This window comes from Sinocyclocheilus rhinocerous, unplaced genomic scaffold (genome assembly GCF_001515625.1).
Source record: "Sinocyclocheilus rhinocerous isolate Xijiao unplaced genomic scaffold, SAMN03320098_v1.1 scaffold896, whole genome shotgun sequence".
In the NCBI taxonomy this organism is placed as follows: Eukaryota; Metazoa; Chordata; class Actinopteri; order Cypriniformes; family Cyprinidae; genus Sinocyclocheilus; species Sinocyclocheilus rhinocerous.
Genome location: NW_015648505.1, coordinates 813,179 through 828,679, shown reverse-complemented (window position 1 = coordinate 828,679; position 15,501 = coordinate 813,179). Strand labels below are relative to the sequence as shown.

Below are 15,501 nucleotides of genomic sequence, written 5' to 3'. Positions count from 1 at the left end.
TGGCAACTCTAGACCTGGCAGCCATAAAGGCAACTTCAACTTGTCCCTCTTTACTCTCTGTCCGCAGGTAAGCCACTGAGCCGTATGCCTGTTCTGATGCGTCACAGAAGACGTGAATCTCATGTCTACAGGATGGGTGATCCATCTTCGAGCTGAAGTAACATCTGGGCAGAGATATCTCATCTAGTCTGCTCAACTCTTTCTCCCATTCTCACTACAAGGTAAGGAGGTCCTCAGGTAACTGTGGGTCATCCCAGTCATGTCTCTTGTCCCATAGACGCGGCACCAATATCTTGGCTCTGGTAGTATAAGGGATGATATAACCGAGGGGGTCATATTGGCTTGCCAGTACACAGTAGATGTTGCGCATTGTCACGGTGGAGCAGCGTTTACTTCTATGTTTGTAGCGGAGAGTGTCAGACTGGCAGTGCTGTAAAGCATCAGCTTCCAGCACCTCACAGTGATGCAAACGACCTCCTACTCTAATCAGTCCCGTAGCAGAGTCAAGTTCCGGGGAGAGTGAAGCCAATCTGCTTCTGCCTGACACTGGTTTTCCTGACCTCAGGAGACTCAACTCAGCAGGAAAGGACTCAGCTTGGGCTTGACAGAGGATCTTACATTGAACTTCTCTCTGGGTGTCAGCGCATGATGTGTAGGCCACCCCATGAAGCTCCTGACCACAGGCATCTAAGTAGGCTGACAGAGTGTCGTATTGCTCTGGCTTTGGCAAGGGTGTGGTAACAGTCACTGACCCACAGAACGCATACCATCTTAACTCACGGCTTTGCTCTTCAAGAGATAAGGGAGGTTGTTCAGGCCAGCTATCTAGTGGCAGCTTGAGGAATGGTGGACCCTGACTCCACCGACTCCCTCTCGAGAGGTCTCGGAGAAACTTGCCTCGAGTTATATCGTCCGCTGGGTTGTCTCCAGATTTGACATAGTGCCAGGAAGCAGATGCTGTCAGCTCTTGAATCTCTGCTACACGTGTCCCTACAAACACTTTGTAGCGGCATGAGCTGGATTTCAACCATGTAAGCACTGCGGTGGAGTCTGACCAGAGTGCAACAGAGTGTATGGGGATTGTAAGTTCTGTAACTAGGAGTTTGGAAAGTTGAGAACCACTGAGAGCTGCACATAGCTCCAGACGGGGTATGGACTGCTGCTTGCGGTTGGCAACTCTAGACCTGGCAGCCATAAAGGCAACTTCAACTTGTCCCTCTTTACTCTCTGTCCGCAGGTAAGCCACTGAGCCGTATGCCTGTTCTGATGCGTCACAGAAGACGTGAATCTCATGTCCACAGGACGGGTGATCCATCTTCGAGCTGAAATAACATCTGGGCAGAGAGATCTCATCTAGTCTACTCAACTCTTTCTCCCATTCACACCACAAGGTAAGGAGGTCCTCAGGTAACTGTGGGTCATCCCAGTCACGTCTCTTGTCCCATAGACACTGCACCAATATCTTGGCCCTGGTAGTATAAGGGATGATATAACCGAGGGGGTCATATTGGCTTGCCAGTACACAGTAGATGTTGCGCATTGTCACGGTGGAGCAGCGTTTACTTCTATGTTTGTAGCGGAGAGTGTCAGACTGGCAGTGCTAGTGGAGTCCAAGTGTAGACTCACAGACATCTTGCTGACCTTGAAGGAGCCAGAGATCACAGGCATCTGACCTAGATTCAGGGGGGAGGTGATTAATTGCGGATGGGCAATTGCTGGCCCACTGCCACAGTTCAAAGCCACCAGAAGCTAAAAGTGAACAGAGATGATCAACCAAGTCTTTGGCTTCTTCTTTGGAGGTAACACTATGCAGACAATTGTCAACATAAAACGACCTTTCAATTACTTCTCGGACTTTGTCTCCAGGCAGGCTATGATCCACGACGTGCCTCTGCAGGGCGTAGGTGGCACAACAAGGGCTGCATGTCGTGCCGAAGGGAAGCACCTGCCATTGATACACGTCTGGAAGTTGCTCTGGCTTCAAATCCCTCCACAGGAATCGAAGTAAGGGCATGTCATCAGGGAGCAGCCTCACCTGGTGAAAGATACCTTTGATGTCACTGCTTACAGCTATGGAGTGCTCATGGAAGCGGAGTAACACGGCCAGCAGTGATGGGCTTAACGTGGGTCCTGGAAGAAGGAACTGGTTTAGGTTGTGACCCTCGTACTCGAAGGAACAGTTATAGACAACTCTGTTTTTGCTATTATGCTGCACCATGTGGTGGGGAATGTACCACAACTCTTTGGAGTTCTCAACCTCACTTGGCTCCAGCTTTACTGCATAGCCAGCCTCCTTCAGTTTAGCGATCTCAGCCTGGTAGGTTGAAGCCTGATCAGAGTTCTTTAGCAGTTTCCTTTCCACACTCCTAAGTTGAGGGAGAACGGCTTCTTTGGGCATGGTTAAGTGTGGCATGTTCTTTGCCCGAAGGAGTGGCGTGGCATAACGCATAATGCCGTCAACTTTTACACTTGTTGTTTTCTCCTGTAGCAGTTGGATGGCTTCCTGATCCAGCTTGGATCGTGTTACAACCTTTTCACTGTGGTAGGGAACCACATCCATCTGCCACAGTCTCTCAACATGAGCGAACAGGTCAGAGTTGGGGGGAACAGATGTGAAAAGTGGTGAACATTTAGTCCATGTTTAATCTCATGCATGGGGCCTTGAAGTGTCCATCCTAGGCGGGTCTTAACTGCTGCAGGTCCGCCTGGTGGGCCTAGCAGGACGGGTTCAATAGGTGTGATGAGATGCGGGCAGTCTGAACCAATCAACAGCACAGGTTGTACTCTATCTATTTGTTGCAGTGGAAGACCTGCTAGATGTCGATGCTTCTTCTGTAAAGATGTCACTACGTAGGTATGTTCAGCAAGGCCAAGTCTCTCAGCTGTGAATGCACCTCTGATGAGGAATTTCTTGTGAGAGTTGGACACGGGAGACACTGTGAAAGAAACAGCCGCCCCATGAAGTACCTGCTGATCTTGCTTCACTGTTCGCAGTATCAGGTCTTCTGGCTGTCCTTTGAGGTTCAGCTGCTGAGCTGCGGCATGGAGGAGAATAGTCCTTTCAGACCTGTCATCCAGCACTGCATATGTCTCCATTGATGCATCCCCATTTGTTATGATTACCTTACTTACTTTCAGGAGTACTCTGCGGCAGCAGACAGAACGGTCCACATAGAAGATATCCTTTGTGGTACTCACAAGGCAAGAGTTCTCTTTGGGTTCAGCCTCAGCGCTGGTATTCACAACTCGCTCATTCAAGTCGTGCAATACTAGGAGGTGTTTCCTATTGCAAGTCTTGCACAGAGCCTTCAAAGTGCAGCTGGATGCGTGATGATTGCGGCCACACCGCCAACATCGGTTATTCTTGCGAATCCAGGCTTCTTTGTGGTCTCTAGTCAGCTCTGTAAAGTTGTGACATCCATTAAGGAAATGGCTAGCAGTGTCACAATAAGGGCAGTAGGCACGTGACCTACCTCTGTACCTGTTGGAGCTAGGTCTGGACTCTGGAGCAGACCCTCTGGGTTCACCGGATAACTGTTGGGCTTGAAGGTGAAGCTCATCATCCTCTGATTGTGTATCCTCAAATGTCAATCGCCATTCGTCTTGAAGTAGTAGATCACCTGCATATGAGGGCTGGTTCTTTGGAGATGATGATCTCGATACATACTCTGGCATGGGTGGAGCTTCCTCTACTCCGGCTTCATCCAAATGTGCAGTTGGTACTGCTCTCTTCACATAGCCTGATCCAGGGACTTGATAATCTGCCAAATGTGCAGGTGGCCTTATTTGTCGTCGAGGGCGGACAACAGGAGGATCTGGCTTGGAATTGGACGTCATCTCTCTGCTGTGATTCATCATCCGGCTCGAAGGACCACTTGAAATGTAGGGGGTTCGGAAGATGCACTATTTGGATGGGTATGAAACGCAGCAGGCAGTCGGTTAGGACTCTTAATTGAAGAGGCACCAAGCAATGTCTAGGTTCCTTTTAGTTTACTGAAGAACTTGTAGTATACATGTGTGGTTTTCTTTCACATGCACGCACACAGTAACTCGATATAAACTAGGACTTAATGGCAATCCAGCGTGGATGGATAAGTATTAGACCGAAGCTGGCGGACTTTCCACTCTCTCACGAGTGACGCAGCTTCTTTTCACTTCTTCTTCATAAGCACGGGATGATGTGGTAGCATCGAGCACTCTGACTGGTTGGGATTATCCGGGACATTCAAGAATATCTGGGTCTTTTGTACAGTATTTGTATTTAAATACATTTACAGTATTTTGTAGTTATATTTAAATACATTTTTCCACACAGTATTTTGTATTTTAATTACATTTTGATGTATTTGTGCCCATCTCTGGACGTGGTAAAGTAAATCTGACAGCAATATAAAGTAAGTCCAGTCTGAATTAACTTGTTTTAAAGTGCAGATTCACTGTATTTCTGAGCATGTTCTTCTGTTTCTTTGACTGACTCTTACCAGCTACATGCTATGGTTTGAGCTGTCACTGGTGAAAATGGTAAGATCACATGACAGCAATAGACAGTGCTCGGGGTGGGGCAGTACGCACCGGTACACAGTACCTGCACTTTACAATACTTTATACAATACTTTAATCTTTTGTGTTCCTTTACATTTTCTTATGTACGTTGACGTCTGGTCACTATAACAAAAAAAGTGTCAGTAATAGCATTTTTGGGCTAGTGTGATATATATGACATGATATGATATGATATGAAGAAATCATATTACCCAGATTAAGACTAGGGAAAACAAAGTTTCAATATTTTATTCTCAGTGCATCCCATGAATTGTGAGATTTGCAGGATTTCAGAAAATACAGGAAAAATGTATTTTGTGTGAACTGAAGCCCAGTGCTTTTAAAGGGACAAGATTTGGGACCAATACAAAATTATTGGTATTTTGCAGTGTTGTGGGAGCTATTCTGAAATTTAAGTGCAACTGAGAGAACACTGGACATCATTATGCAACGTCACATGGTACATGTTTATTATACCGATTTATACCCGAAAGATGATGTAGATCCACATCGGTCCAGTAGGTGACAGTATGCGCACTGAGATCTGCGCACTGCCATTGATGAATAGAAGAAGAACACAAAACCTGGCTCGAAGAAGACTCTGGAGGAATCATGGCGGTGGATAAGAAAGATGCGCGATCAGGAAAAGCTCCTAAAAAAGAGTCCCAGCCTTTAATTATCGCCAAAACTCCAGCAGAGGAGCAGCGTTTAAAGTTGGAGAGATTGATGCGAAACCCCGTGAGTTTACCCTTTACCCCAAGTTAGCGGTTTTATTTGGAGTAGTAACTCATGCTAATGATGCTACTGAACTATTGCGGGAGCACTGAACATAGTATTGAGTTTTATATTTTCATTTTAAAGGATAAACCTGCGTCCATTCCAGAGAAACCAAAAGAGTGGAATCCTCGCGCTCCACCAGAGTTTGTGCGGGATGTGATGGGTTTGTGTTTGTTTACGGTTTTAGATTTAAGGATGAAGGTAATATGAATTGCTACCTAGATCTAAATATGTCATCAGTTTTACTTCTTTCAATATGACTTTAAAAAGGAAATTTATATTGTCGGTTTGTTTTTGCTCTTAGAAAAAATAAATAAATAAATATATATATATATATATATATATATATCTCAGACTAAATGGAGTAACTGAAAACCATTTTTTTCTTATTTTCAAACAGCCTTTGTTTATTTAAAATCTGCAAAGTTAAAAAAAAAATCAAAAATCCCTAAGAACATAAGAATGCCTTTAAATTTAAAATGTATTCTTTGCTGTTTTATGTTTTCAAATACACCCATAACACATAAGCAATGCATGAACTTAACACATTGTATTAAACAAGTGTGTTTTCAAAATTCCAAATTTGTGTTTCTAGTGGTTGGTCAAAAATGTATATTAAAGGGGTCCTATTACCATTCAAATTTCTGTAGGCGGGAATTATTTGTGATGAAATTCTAATGGGCCGCTTTGTGACATCACAAAGCCCGGAAAACAAATGCTGTAGTCCTTGTTGTAGTTCTTGAAAAGGGATTTTTAAAAAACTAAATATCTCCCTTTGGAGTGGACTTTGAGATTTGTAACTTTCTAGATCTTTTTTATGTCCAAACATACACACTACACACTGACTAAAATTAAAAAAGTGAAAAAGCATAATAGGACCCCTTTAAATAAAATGTCAAGTAGTCAGATGAGTGGTAACATCATTCACTTTCAGCAGATTGCAGGAATTCATTCAAATTGGTTTCTAACATTTTCAGGATTTTTGCCCTCGCAAATAATCTGCCAGGATTAATTTGTGTTCTATTTCTTTGTTGAATTTGCGCAGGTTCCAGTGCTGGAGCAGGCAGCGGTGAATTCCATGTGTATAGACATCTGCGCCGTCGGGAGTATCAGAGACAAGACTTCCTGGAACGAATTTCTGACAAGGTGGGTTTATTTTTTCCCTAAAGCATATATGATAATCAAATAGGAGCTGCTTTACCATTTATGGATGTTACTAGTTCAATTTACACTAAGAAAAGGTGAAAATATAATGTCCTCAGCATTGTTGCAAAACAGTATATATATGAATGATGGGTAAAGCCTATGTAATGCTTTTTTGGTGATTTGCAGCAGAGTGTTTTTTCTTTCCCAGTCCTCCCTGAGACTTTTTTTAAACTTTAAATTACTGCCACTGAACAGAAATAAATCCAGGTGCTTCAGTGGAATGCGGATCCACCTGTTATTTGTAGCGGCTTAAATAACAGAATTTGGGTGTGAGCAGCGGCGGATCTGCTCAGCTCTCCAGCTCACAGCTGCACAAGACTGACGTTTTACTGTTGCTGTGACAATCATGGAAATCAAGCAAAATTTAATTGAATTTGTCAATGTAATATTCCGGTGGGTTATGCGTTGTTCCCCACTATTGCGTTTCCTTTGGAAATACACTTACATCAAAAATCAACTCCTATACATTTGTCACACCAAGTTCCTCTTTTTTACACGTACTGTTGGAAAGTCAGATTCATTCAAGTGAAATTTGATTGAAATTTTGATTTACACTACCGTTCAAAAGTTTGGTTTTTGTTCAATTTTAAAAGAAGCTTCTTACGCTCAGCAAGGCTGCATTTATTTGATCAACACAGTCAATACAGTAATATTATGAAAAATTATTGCAATATAAACGACTATTTTCTATTTTAATTTGTTTTCAAATTTTGTAAAACCATTACTATAATCTTCAGTGTCTCATTATCTTTTAGAAATCATTCTAATATGCTGATTTGGTGCTCAGGAAACATTTATTATTGTTATTATTATTATTAATGCTGAGACGTTTTTGCTGCTTAATATTTTTTGTGGAAACGGTGATGCATTTTTGCTAGATTCTTAGATGAATGGAAAGTTTAAAAGAGCAGCATTTATTTGAAATAGATATCTTTTGTAACATTATAAATGTCTTTTCTGTCACTTGATAAATGCAATGCATTCTGGCTGAATAATTTAAAACTTGAAATAAACTTGTTTCAGTATAAATTGATTAAAAATAACTTTTGCCGACACTATTTGCATAGAGTATGTTCGGGGTCTTCAACATAGCCTGGGTTGATGGTGGTCCCTCGCCTAAAAAAATCTAAATGTAGTTGGTATTGGTTCACAAATAGTTTCTTTTACTCTTGCAGCAAAAGCTGGATGAAGAATATATTGAGAAGGTGAAAGAAAACCAAAAGGCTGCTGAAGAAAGAACAGCTAAACGCAGAAAGAAGAGGTTTGCAAAATACTGTCTTGTCTGTTTTAGATACTTTAGAATCATTAGAGAACTAATTTAGAAGTTTATTTTGTGTGTTTCGGAATCGCTGTTCTTTTGCGTCGTTTAGGGAAAAGTTGAAACAAAAGAAGCTGATGGCCAAGAAAGCCAAGATGGAGAGCCAGAAAGAAGGAGGTACGAGATAATGAAATTATCTTCGAAATCCACCCCATTCTTCCTTGAACGCCAACTGGAAGACATCTACTAAACATGAGTGTCTGAACACTTAAGTAAACCAATATTTTATAATACTAAAATTATTGTAGTTAATCGAGCTGACTGATTTTTATACATTTGCTCTGTTGTGTCAAAAAAGCTAAATAAATCCTCTGTGATTCAATGTTGTAAAATAAAACATAAAAACATCGGTGAGGGTGAATGTTTATTATGAGCGCTATATTTAAAAGTGCTGTTTATGGATGGCAGCACAGGTCATCATAATCATCATTATAGTAACTGCAGTTCTTGAATTTCAGCATTCATCCAAGCAGTGAGTAATAATGTTTGTTGTGTCAGCAGGCTCAGAGGAGAAGTCATCATCCTCTGCTTCTGAAGAAGAAGAGCAAGAAGATGATGCAGAAGTGCCCAGCTTCATCATGGGGAAGAGGTGACCGAATGAAAGGATGGAAGTATCCAGCATATACTCCCCCGTACAAAACCAGAAACGCCTCCAGCAGGGAACGTTTAGTGATCTGTGCGTAAAAATACTCAAAACCAGTCTGGAATCAATGTTTCAGAAGTGCATTCATCCTTCGTGCTTGAGTCAGCTGTTCAACATTTGAGGTGGACATTGGAAAAGCTGAATGTTTTTCTTTCATTGGAGTGCTGATGATAAAATAATGTGACCAGGATAGACTTTTATTCTGTTGTAAATATGTATTTTGTTTTAATAAACAACAAAGGGAATAATTGTGGCATTTCAGTGTTTCATGGAACATTGTTCTCACTGTCCTTTAACTGCTTCTGCTTTTCCATTATATGAATAAATTATATTTAAAAAGTTAAAATCGAAACGTTGTTTAAAATGGTCATATTTTCTATATTACAATAATCACACAATTGTATTGTTTTTTCTGTATTTTTAATGCAGCCCCCCCGAGTATGTATTATATCACTTCACAGGGTTTCTGCAAGTCTTAAAAGTCTTAATTCACCCTTTCACAATTTAAGGCCTAAAAAAGGTCTTAAATGAGAGCACGAAGTATTTTAAATTCTTAAAGTAATGACATTAAATGTTACACGCATTGAAGAAGAAAAAAAAACTATATTGTAGTTTTGTCTTTCAGTACAAATATCTAAACAACCTTAAAATCAGGATACTTTACGCGAAATACAAATATAATATGAAGTCTGTGTGTAATGTAAATTTAACAATTAAATAACAATTAAAGTGAGTTCATGCTTAACCAGAACAAAAATCGGCCGATGGCAGATATTTGTTACTGTTTTAATCATAAGCTTCATTTTGGTCAGTTTCACGTTTTGCTTCTAAATGTCTGAGAACATGTCATTTTTTTTAAGCCTGAAACTAAAATATTGCTCTTTTTAATCATTAATCATGCACACCATTTATCTGGCCTCATATTAATGGAGACACATAATCGATATAGCTTTTGAGAAAAAAAAATCATTTGTACACACAGGACCTTTTAAAATGGCAATAATAATAATTTTTAAAAAAAATACACAATGGTTCATTTGAGAATTTTGACCCAATTATCTCTAATTGGCAAAAATCACCTAAATGCAAAATAATCTCTGCATATAAAAAATGTAATTACTGAGAGTGGTGTAATTGTTTGTTAGTCAATAATGGACCCTGTTGTCATGAGTACCACATTCCTTTGAAGCACATGTGAAAAAAAACCCCAGCATAATTCTCTCCACCCTGTATTACCACTTGGCAAATACGGTTAATAGCTCTAGTTCATAGTCTGATTCACCACAATGGGATTCTGGATATTGTTGTTTTACTACTACGTCATTATTTCAACTCGCCCGTCCAGTCTTTGCAAATAATATGAATTCTGAATTTTACATGTTCACACAGAGAGTACAGAGAAAATGTCAGTAACTTATACCTATAAACAGCGGTTCATTTGCTTCATGTCTAAGCAGGTCTGGTTAAGCTGGTTTAACCAACAAACACAATTTTGATTATTTGATCACAAACACTTCTGGCATTTGCCGGAGCTGCAAAACATACAGCCTAGTTTGTCCTAGAAAACCAATATAATGGGGTCGATTTTGATGCATATTACATTATCAATTACTATGTAACACTTCCCTCAAGAAACTAGGAATCGAGTATTATTGATATATTGTATGAATAAAGTCCACACCTCTGTTTTTGATGTCATGTCAACTCAAGTCATGTGCCTGTTTGGTGGGAATTAAGTCACCAGTATGTGGAGGGTTTGTTGACTTTAACATTAGTCATTCAAACAGACGTTTGCTTTATTTTCCATTTTAAGTGTCAGATAGTTTGATCACATGTTGCGACTTTGGCCACCTTGACATTGTACTTGTGGCATGGGCAATGAAAACGTGTTCTGTGCTATAGGATTAAAGCAAAAAGTGTTTTCACATGATTCAAGCGTTTTTCACAGCTTACAAAGTAGCAACAGTCAGTCTATGGAATTTCAAAGCATTTTTTATGTCCAAAGCACCTCCCAGTTTCTACCTGGGATTCACACACCCTCATGAAAAACTCTCTCCCCTCCCTTCAGCTTCTTTTTATAGGAGTTGATTAGTATCTGCCAGGCATATTACTGAGCATAGACACCAGCCAGGTTGACTTCTACTCCAGAATCTATCTGCATCCTTGTTACAAGATGAAGACAAACACAGTGATCCGTTTGATGTCATTGATGTCTATCTGGATGTGGACCGGAGAAGGCAAGTGCATTTTAGCCTTAATTATCAATGTTTGTTTGTTCTTTTTAGATGGGGGTTACTATAGAGACCTGGTTTCTGCGTTATATCACAAATGCACTTTTAATTACATTGTGAGTGAGGCTTTCTCAGGCAATAGCTCATTAAAGACAGAGTAAAGTGTACACAAATGTCTCATTCAATTTTCATCATGTTGGATTAGATGTTGGATGTCGAACAAAGATGATTACAGATTAACAAGCTAAAAATCTTCCTTACGTTCAGCAAAAATACCCTGGCGACTATTATGAACAAATGAGTAAGATAATTCATGAAATCTTATTGAAGGATTGTACTAATGGCCCACTGATGCTAATGTCTAGCATGTCCATTCATTATGTAAATTTTCAAGATATATATATATATATATATATATATAGAAAATTTACATAATGAATGGACATGCTAGACATTAGCTTCAGTATATATAGTAAAGGTCACTGCTAAAACAAAAATATATATAAAATATTGGTATCAAATAATAAATATACAATGCTATGATGATACATGGGGACATATAAATTGGCTAATATTCCTATATATATAATTTTTTAAAATCTCATTTCATTTGTGGTCCAGGGTCACATATACATACATATATATGCAGAATCTGTTAATAATTTATACAAAGTAAGAGGGATCATAAAAATCTTCCATGTATAATGACACCTCATTAAGAATCAAACATATTTAAACTTTTGAATGGGGTCACTTTTTAAGCTATTATTTCATCCTGTGTACTATATTTGTTATAAATAGGTGAAATAGCTCACTGAGTCATTAATTAATATGTCACAGGATGCCACACTCATCACACATTTTTTTTTTTTAAATGACCTACTACCGAGATACAGAATACAGATACAATGACGCCTTTCGTATGTCATGTTCATACTAGTTGTAAAAACAGAATCTATATTGAGACTCGAGGGAAACACACACTAGTAGGCAAGACTCAGCCTGTATGTTCTGTTTCGTGGCCAGTTTTCCATCAATACACCTGTAGCACTGCAGTTACAGCATTTAGGGTTGGTAGGTGTTACACAATCCTTTTTGCCCTAGGACAGGTGCATGTGAATCAGACTGAACCTGCTATTATTCTGTGACAGACTTAAATGGGGATCAAGTTGGAACAATGAGGTCACTTTAAAAATGGCTCTTCAAAGTCTTTTTCTCTGTCTACAGGTCAGATATTCCAGCCTGAGCTTGCATCTAATGCTTTCCTAGCCAAGGTCACCAGTAATACAGTGATATTGAAGCAGCCGTATTGTGTATTTAATCAGCCGTGCCCTGGCTGTGAGATATGGCTGGTGGCTGGGCTGTGCTCAGGTAAAACGTCTTTAGAAATTGTAATAATATTTCACAATATTGCTGTTTTATGTATTTGATCAAATAAATGCAGCCATATTGAGCATAAGAGGCTAAAGAAAAGATCTAATGCAAACTCTCCCATCTGTTTGCATTATCAATCCTCTTTCACTTTTAGCAAACGGCACCTTTGATGCTCTAGTACACAGCTCAACTACCAACATCCTCAGCTTGTCACCCTACCCAACAGCATTCAACCCATCATCAAGCAACTTCTTTCTGACCAGAGTTGGACTTCTGTCAGACTTCCCCTGTAATCAGTACCCCAATGATCGCTACTTCGTAGTCGGCGCTGATGGGATTTGTAGTGGCGTCAACTGTAATGGAGTATTACCTGATGGATCCATCGTTTGGTAGGACCTTTTAATGTATTGTGCAACATGAATGGAAGAAATTATTTAAGACAAAGTTCCAAATCTGCCATTCTAAAAACCCATAGGACATTTGTGTTGACTCTGAAATGCCTTTTTAAGATAACAAAAGCAAACAGAACTCTCATTTTGATGCCATGTGGTCATTCGATAGCTATACATTTAGCTGAACTACAGTGCATAGCGATGGCAAAACACAATGAACAATTGCCTAAAATGTCCAGCCCCATTAGTTACATTTTAGAGAAATTTTGCAAGCAAAAATAAAATCCGAGAGCATTCTAACCCTGCATAGACAGCAACGCAACTGACACGTTCGATTTAGAAGTGGGTATACGCAAAGCCGACTGATGAAGAAGTGGGTATACGCCACTACACCACTGGTTCAAGACCCAGAAAGGTAGTAAGGACATCGTTAAAATAGTCCACGTGACATCAGTGGTTCAACCCTAATTTTATGAAGCTACGGGAATACTTCTTGTGCGCAAAGAAAACAAAAATAATGACCTTAATTAACAATTTCTTAACTTCCGTGTCAGTCTTCGCCGCACGTTCACAAGAGTACCACAACGCATGCGTCGTTATTTTTGTTTTGTTTTGCAAAATGTTACGGTTGAACCACTGATGTCACATGGACTATTTTAATGATGTCCTTACCTTTCTGGGCCTTGAACGTGTCTGTTCCATTGTTGTCTATACAGCAGGATCAGAAAGCTCTCAGATTTAATCAAAAATATCTCAATTTGTGTTCCGAAGATGAACGAAGGTCTTACAGGTTTGGAACGACATGAGGGTGAGTAATTAATGACAGAATTTTCATTTTTGGTTGAACTAACCGTTTAACGGTCACACAGAAATCCCTTTCAAACCAAACAGTTTTCTGTTGACATGATGTGAATTTGCAAGACAAACTTGAACCCAAACTAAAACTGAGGAAATATTTTGCCCTCATGCAAAACTGACCACACCTTTAAAAATCCAAACCATTTTAGTGAATAATATGTTAATAATGTGTTAATATGTTGATAAATTGATCAACTATTTATTTGAGCAATATCACACGAACAAGAAAGCCATTGCTAAATATCAGCATGTCTGTGATGATATTCAGGTCCACAAGTGCACAATTGCAAATATAAGATTTATTTTACACAACAGCTAAATAAACAAGAAATTTATTAGATACACAATATTGACATTTACTTTGTTTTTTCTCTTCAACAAAAAATAGTTGAAAGCTCAGTCAACATTTGCACATTTCTGAGCAACACACAGCAGTTCTATTCATTCCTGAATTAATCAGTACATTTGAACCAATCGGAATCACTGAATCATTCACTCATAAAAACAAACACTTGTCGCCACCTACTGGTGTAACAATGTAACCTGCAGAAAGAGTTACTGAAAATCCCCACATCTAATGCGCAGACTTACAATATTTATTTATTTACAAGAATGCTGGTATTCTTCTCTAATGGTGTCCTTAAAGGAGATTGTTATCTGAATCATTGGATAGTTTTATGTTTTAAAAGATTTTTTAAATCACTTTACATTGAAGGTGTCTTGACTGCAGTTTCAAAGTAGCTTCTTAAACACTAGATTTGAGTTTGCTTTTAATGTATTGAAACTATTTTTCACTTACAGTTTCAAGTATCTTCTAATCGATGCTAATGGGGCTCTTGTTAATTCCTCAAACTGGTCTGGCAACATTACTCTTCCCAAACGTAAGAATTCATATAAAATCCTTTGAATTATTGCTAAATAATATTGGAGTCATCCTAATAGCGGTTGGAGTTAATAGCTATCTTAATAATCTATTCATACAGTACTACCCCTTCACACTATTTATGATGGTCTGAGTGCGAGATCTGGTGCCATGGTTGTAATTACTACCATCCTATGTGTGGCTGCGGCTCTGCTTTTACTTCTTTTCCTCATCATGTTATGTGTTACCTGGTGAGTAAATTACACTTAAATCACACTTGTGTACATATATGATATATTATCATATATTATTTCTTAATTGTCCAAATGTAATTCGTTTTTCTAACACATGACTGAATCTTGTCCATCCAGCTGTAGGCCTACCAAGAAAGACGGTAAGCAAATCTCAGTCATGAACTCAATCCGTATCCCCCGCTACGACACCCACAACCTAAAGGATAGTGTGCATCCCTACGACAACCCTGCTTACCAGTCGGACTTGAAAAATTACTCCACATCATCCACTCTGCCCAAGGATGGCGCACGAAAGCTGTGAGCTCCCAAAGACACCATCACTGCACTGCATATTCCAGGGGAAAGCAAACTACTACAGTATTTTCTCTTTCATTGTTAGTTACAAGGCACAATAGAGGACAGGAAGTAAACTTGAAATTAACCCATCAACTCTATGACACATCTTGTATATGTTACATTGCTGTTTTGCCTCAGAAATGTTTCCTGTGTAGTATCAAACCAGAATGGTATAAAAGCTTCTTTTTAGTCATCATCTTCCAGCTTTTTGTAAACTCTTGTGACCTCAGTGTTGTTTGCGATCAAAGGAACAGGTGGAACAGAACTGCACTACACTGACTACAACATGCAAATTCACTAGATGGCGCTGTTTAGTAGGAAATATGCGGTAGAGTTACAGTCATACTGTAGTATTTACTAGTGCAGTGTTTTCTAACCTTTATTGTCTTAGGGGGGTCATATAGGTCTAAATAACCCTTTATCAACAAACCAGGTGAATTTGTTTCTTTTAACTCATATTATACTGGATATCTTTTATTATTAATATTCTTAAAACTTTATTTTTTTCTTTCTTTTTCATGTTTAATCATGATTAGTCATCATTCTCTTAGTTAGTGGTTTTATGAGTCGTTTTAATCTTTGCTGGCTGTGTATGTGCTATATGTATACACAATCATTTAGGTTAAAATGTTATGAAGTTTAAGTTTCAGCTTTAGGTTAAAATGTTATGAATTTACTTATATTACAGGGTTTTTTTTAATGATTGTT

At 39.0% G+C, this 15,501-nt stretch overlaps 2 protein-coding genes across 4 annotated transcripts; both read left to right on the top strand.

Annotated features, from left to right (window-relative positions):
• The first annotated feature begins 5,086 nt into the window (after positions 1-5,086).
• prkrip1 (PRKR interacting protein 1) lies at positions 5,087-8,761 on the top strand. 2 transcript variants are annotated; one of them, XM_016514351.1, is made up of 6 exons: positions 5,087-5,280; positions 5,404-5,482; positions 6,365-6,465; positions 7,701-7,786; positions 7,896-7,960; positions 8,342-8,761. In XM_016514351.1, the coding sequence occupies exons 1-6, from the start codon at positions 5,155-5,157 to the stop codon at positions 8,434-8,436; spliced, it is 552 nt and encodes a 183-aa protein (XP_016369837.1). In that variant the 5' UTR covers positions 5,087-5,154; the 3' UTR covers positions 8,437-8,761. The 2 variants fall into 2 exon arrangements, with proteins under 2 accessions (XP_016369837.1, XP_016369838.1); XM_016514352.1 differs by having other exon boundaries at positions 5,089-5,280; positions 8,345-8,761.
• Positions 8,762-10,583: 1,822 nt separating this feature from the next.
• Positions 10,584-14,989, top strand: LOC107709747 (uroplakin-3a-like). 2 transcript variants are annotated; one of them, XM_016514350.1, is made up of 6 exons: positions 10,584-10,723; positions 11,945-12,088; positions 12,318-12,480; positions 14,143-14,222; positions 14,325-14,454; positions 14,575-14,989. In XM_016514350.1, the coding sequence occupies exons 1-6, from the start codon at positions 10,660-10,662 to the stop codon at positions 14,756-14,758; spliced, it is 765 nt and encodes a 254-aa protein (XP_016369836.1). In that variant the 5' UTR covers positions 10,584-10,659; the 3' UTR covers positions 14,759-14,989. The 2 variants fall into 2 exon arrangements, with proteins under 2 accessions (XP_016369836.1, XP_016369835.1); XM_016514349.1 differs by having other exon boundaries at positions 12,246-12,480.
• The last annotated feature ends 512 nt before the right edge of the window (positions 14,990-15,501 follow it).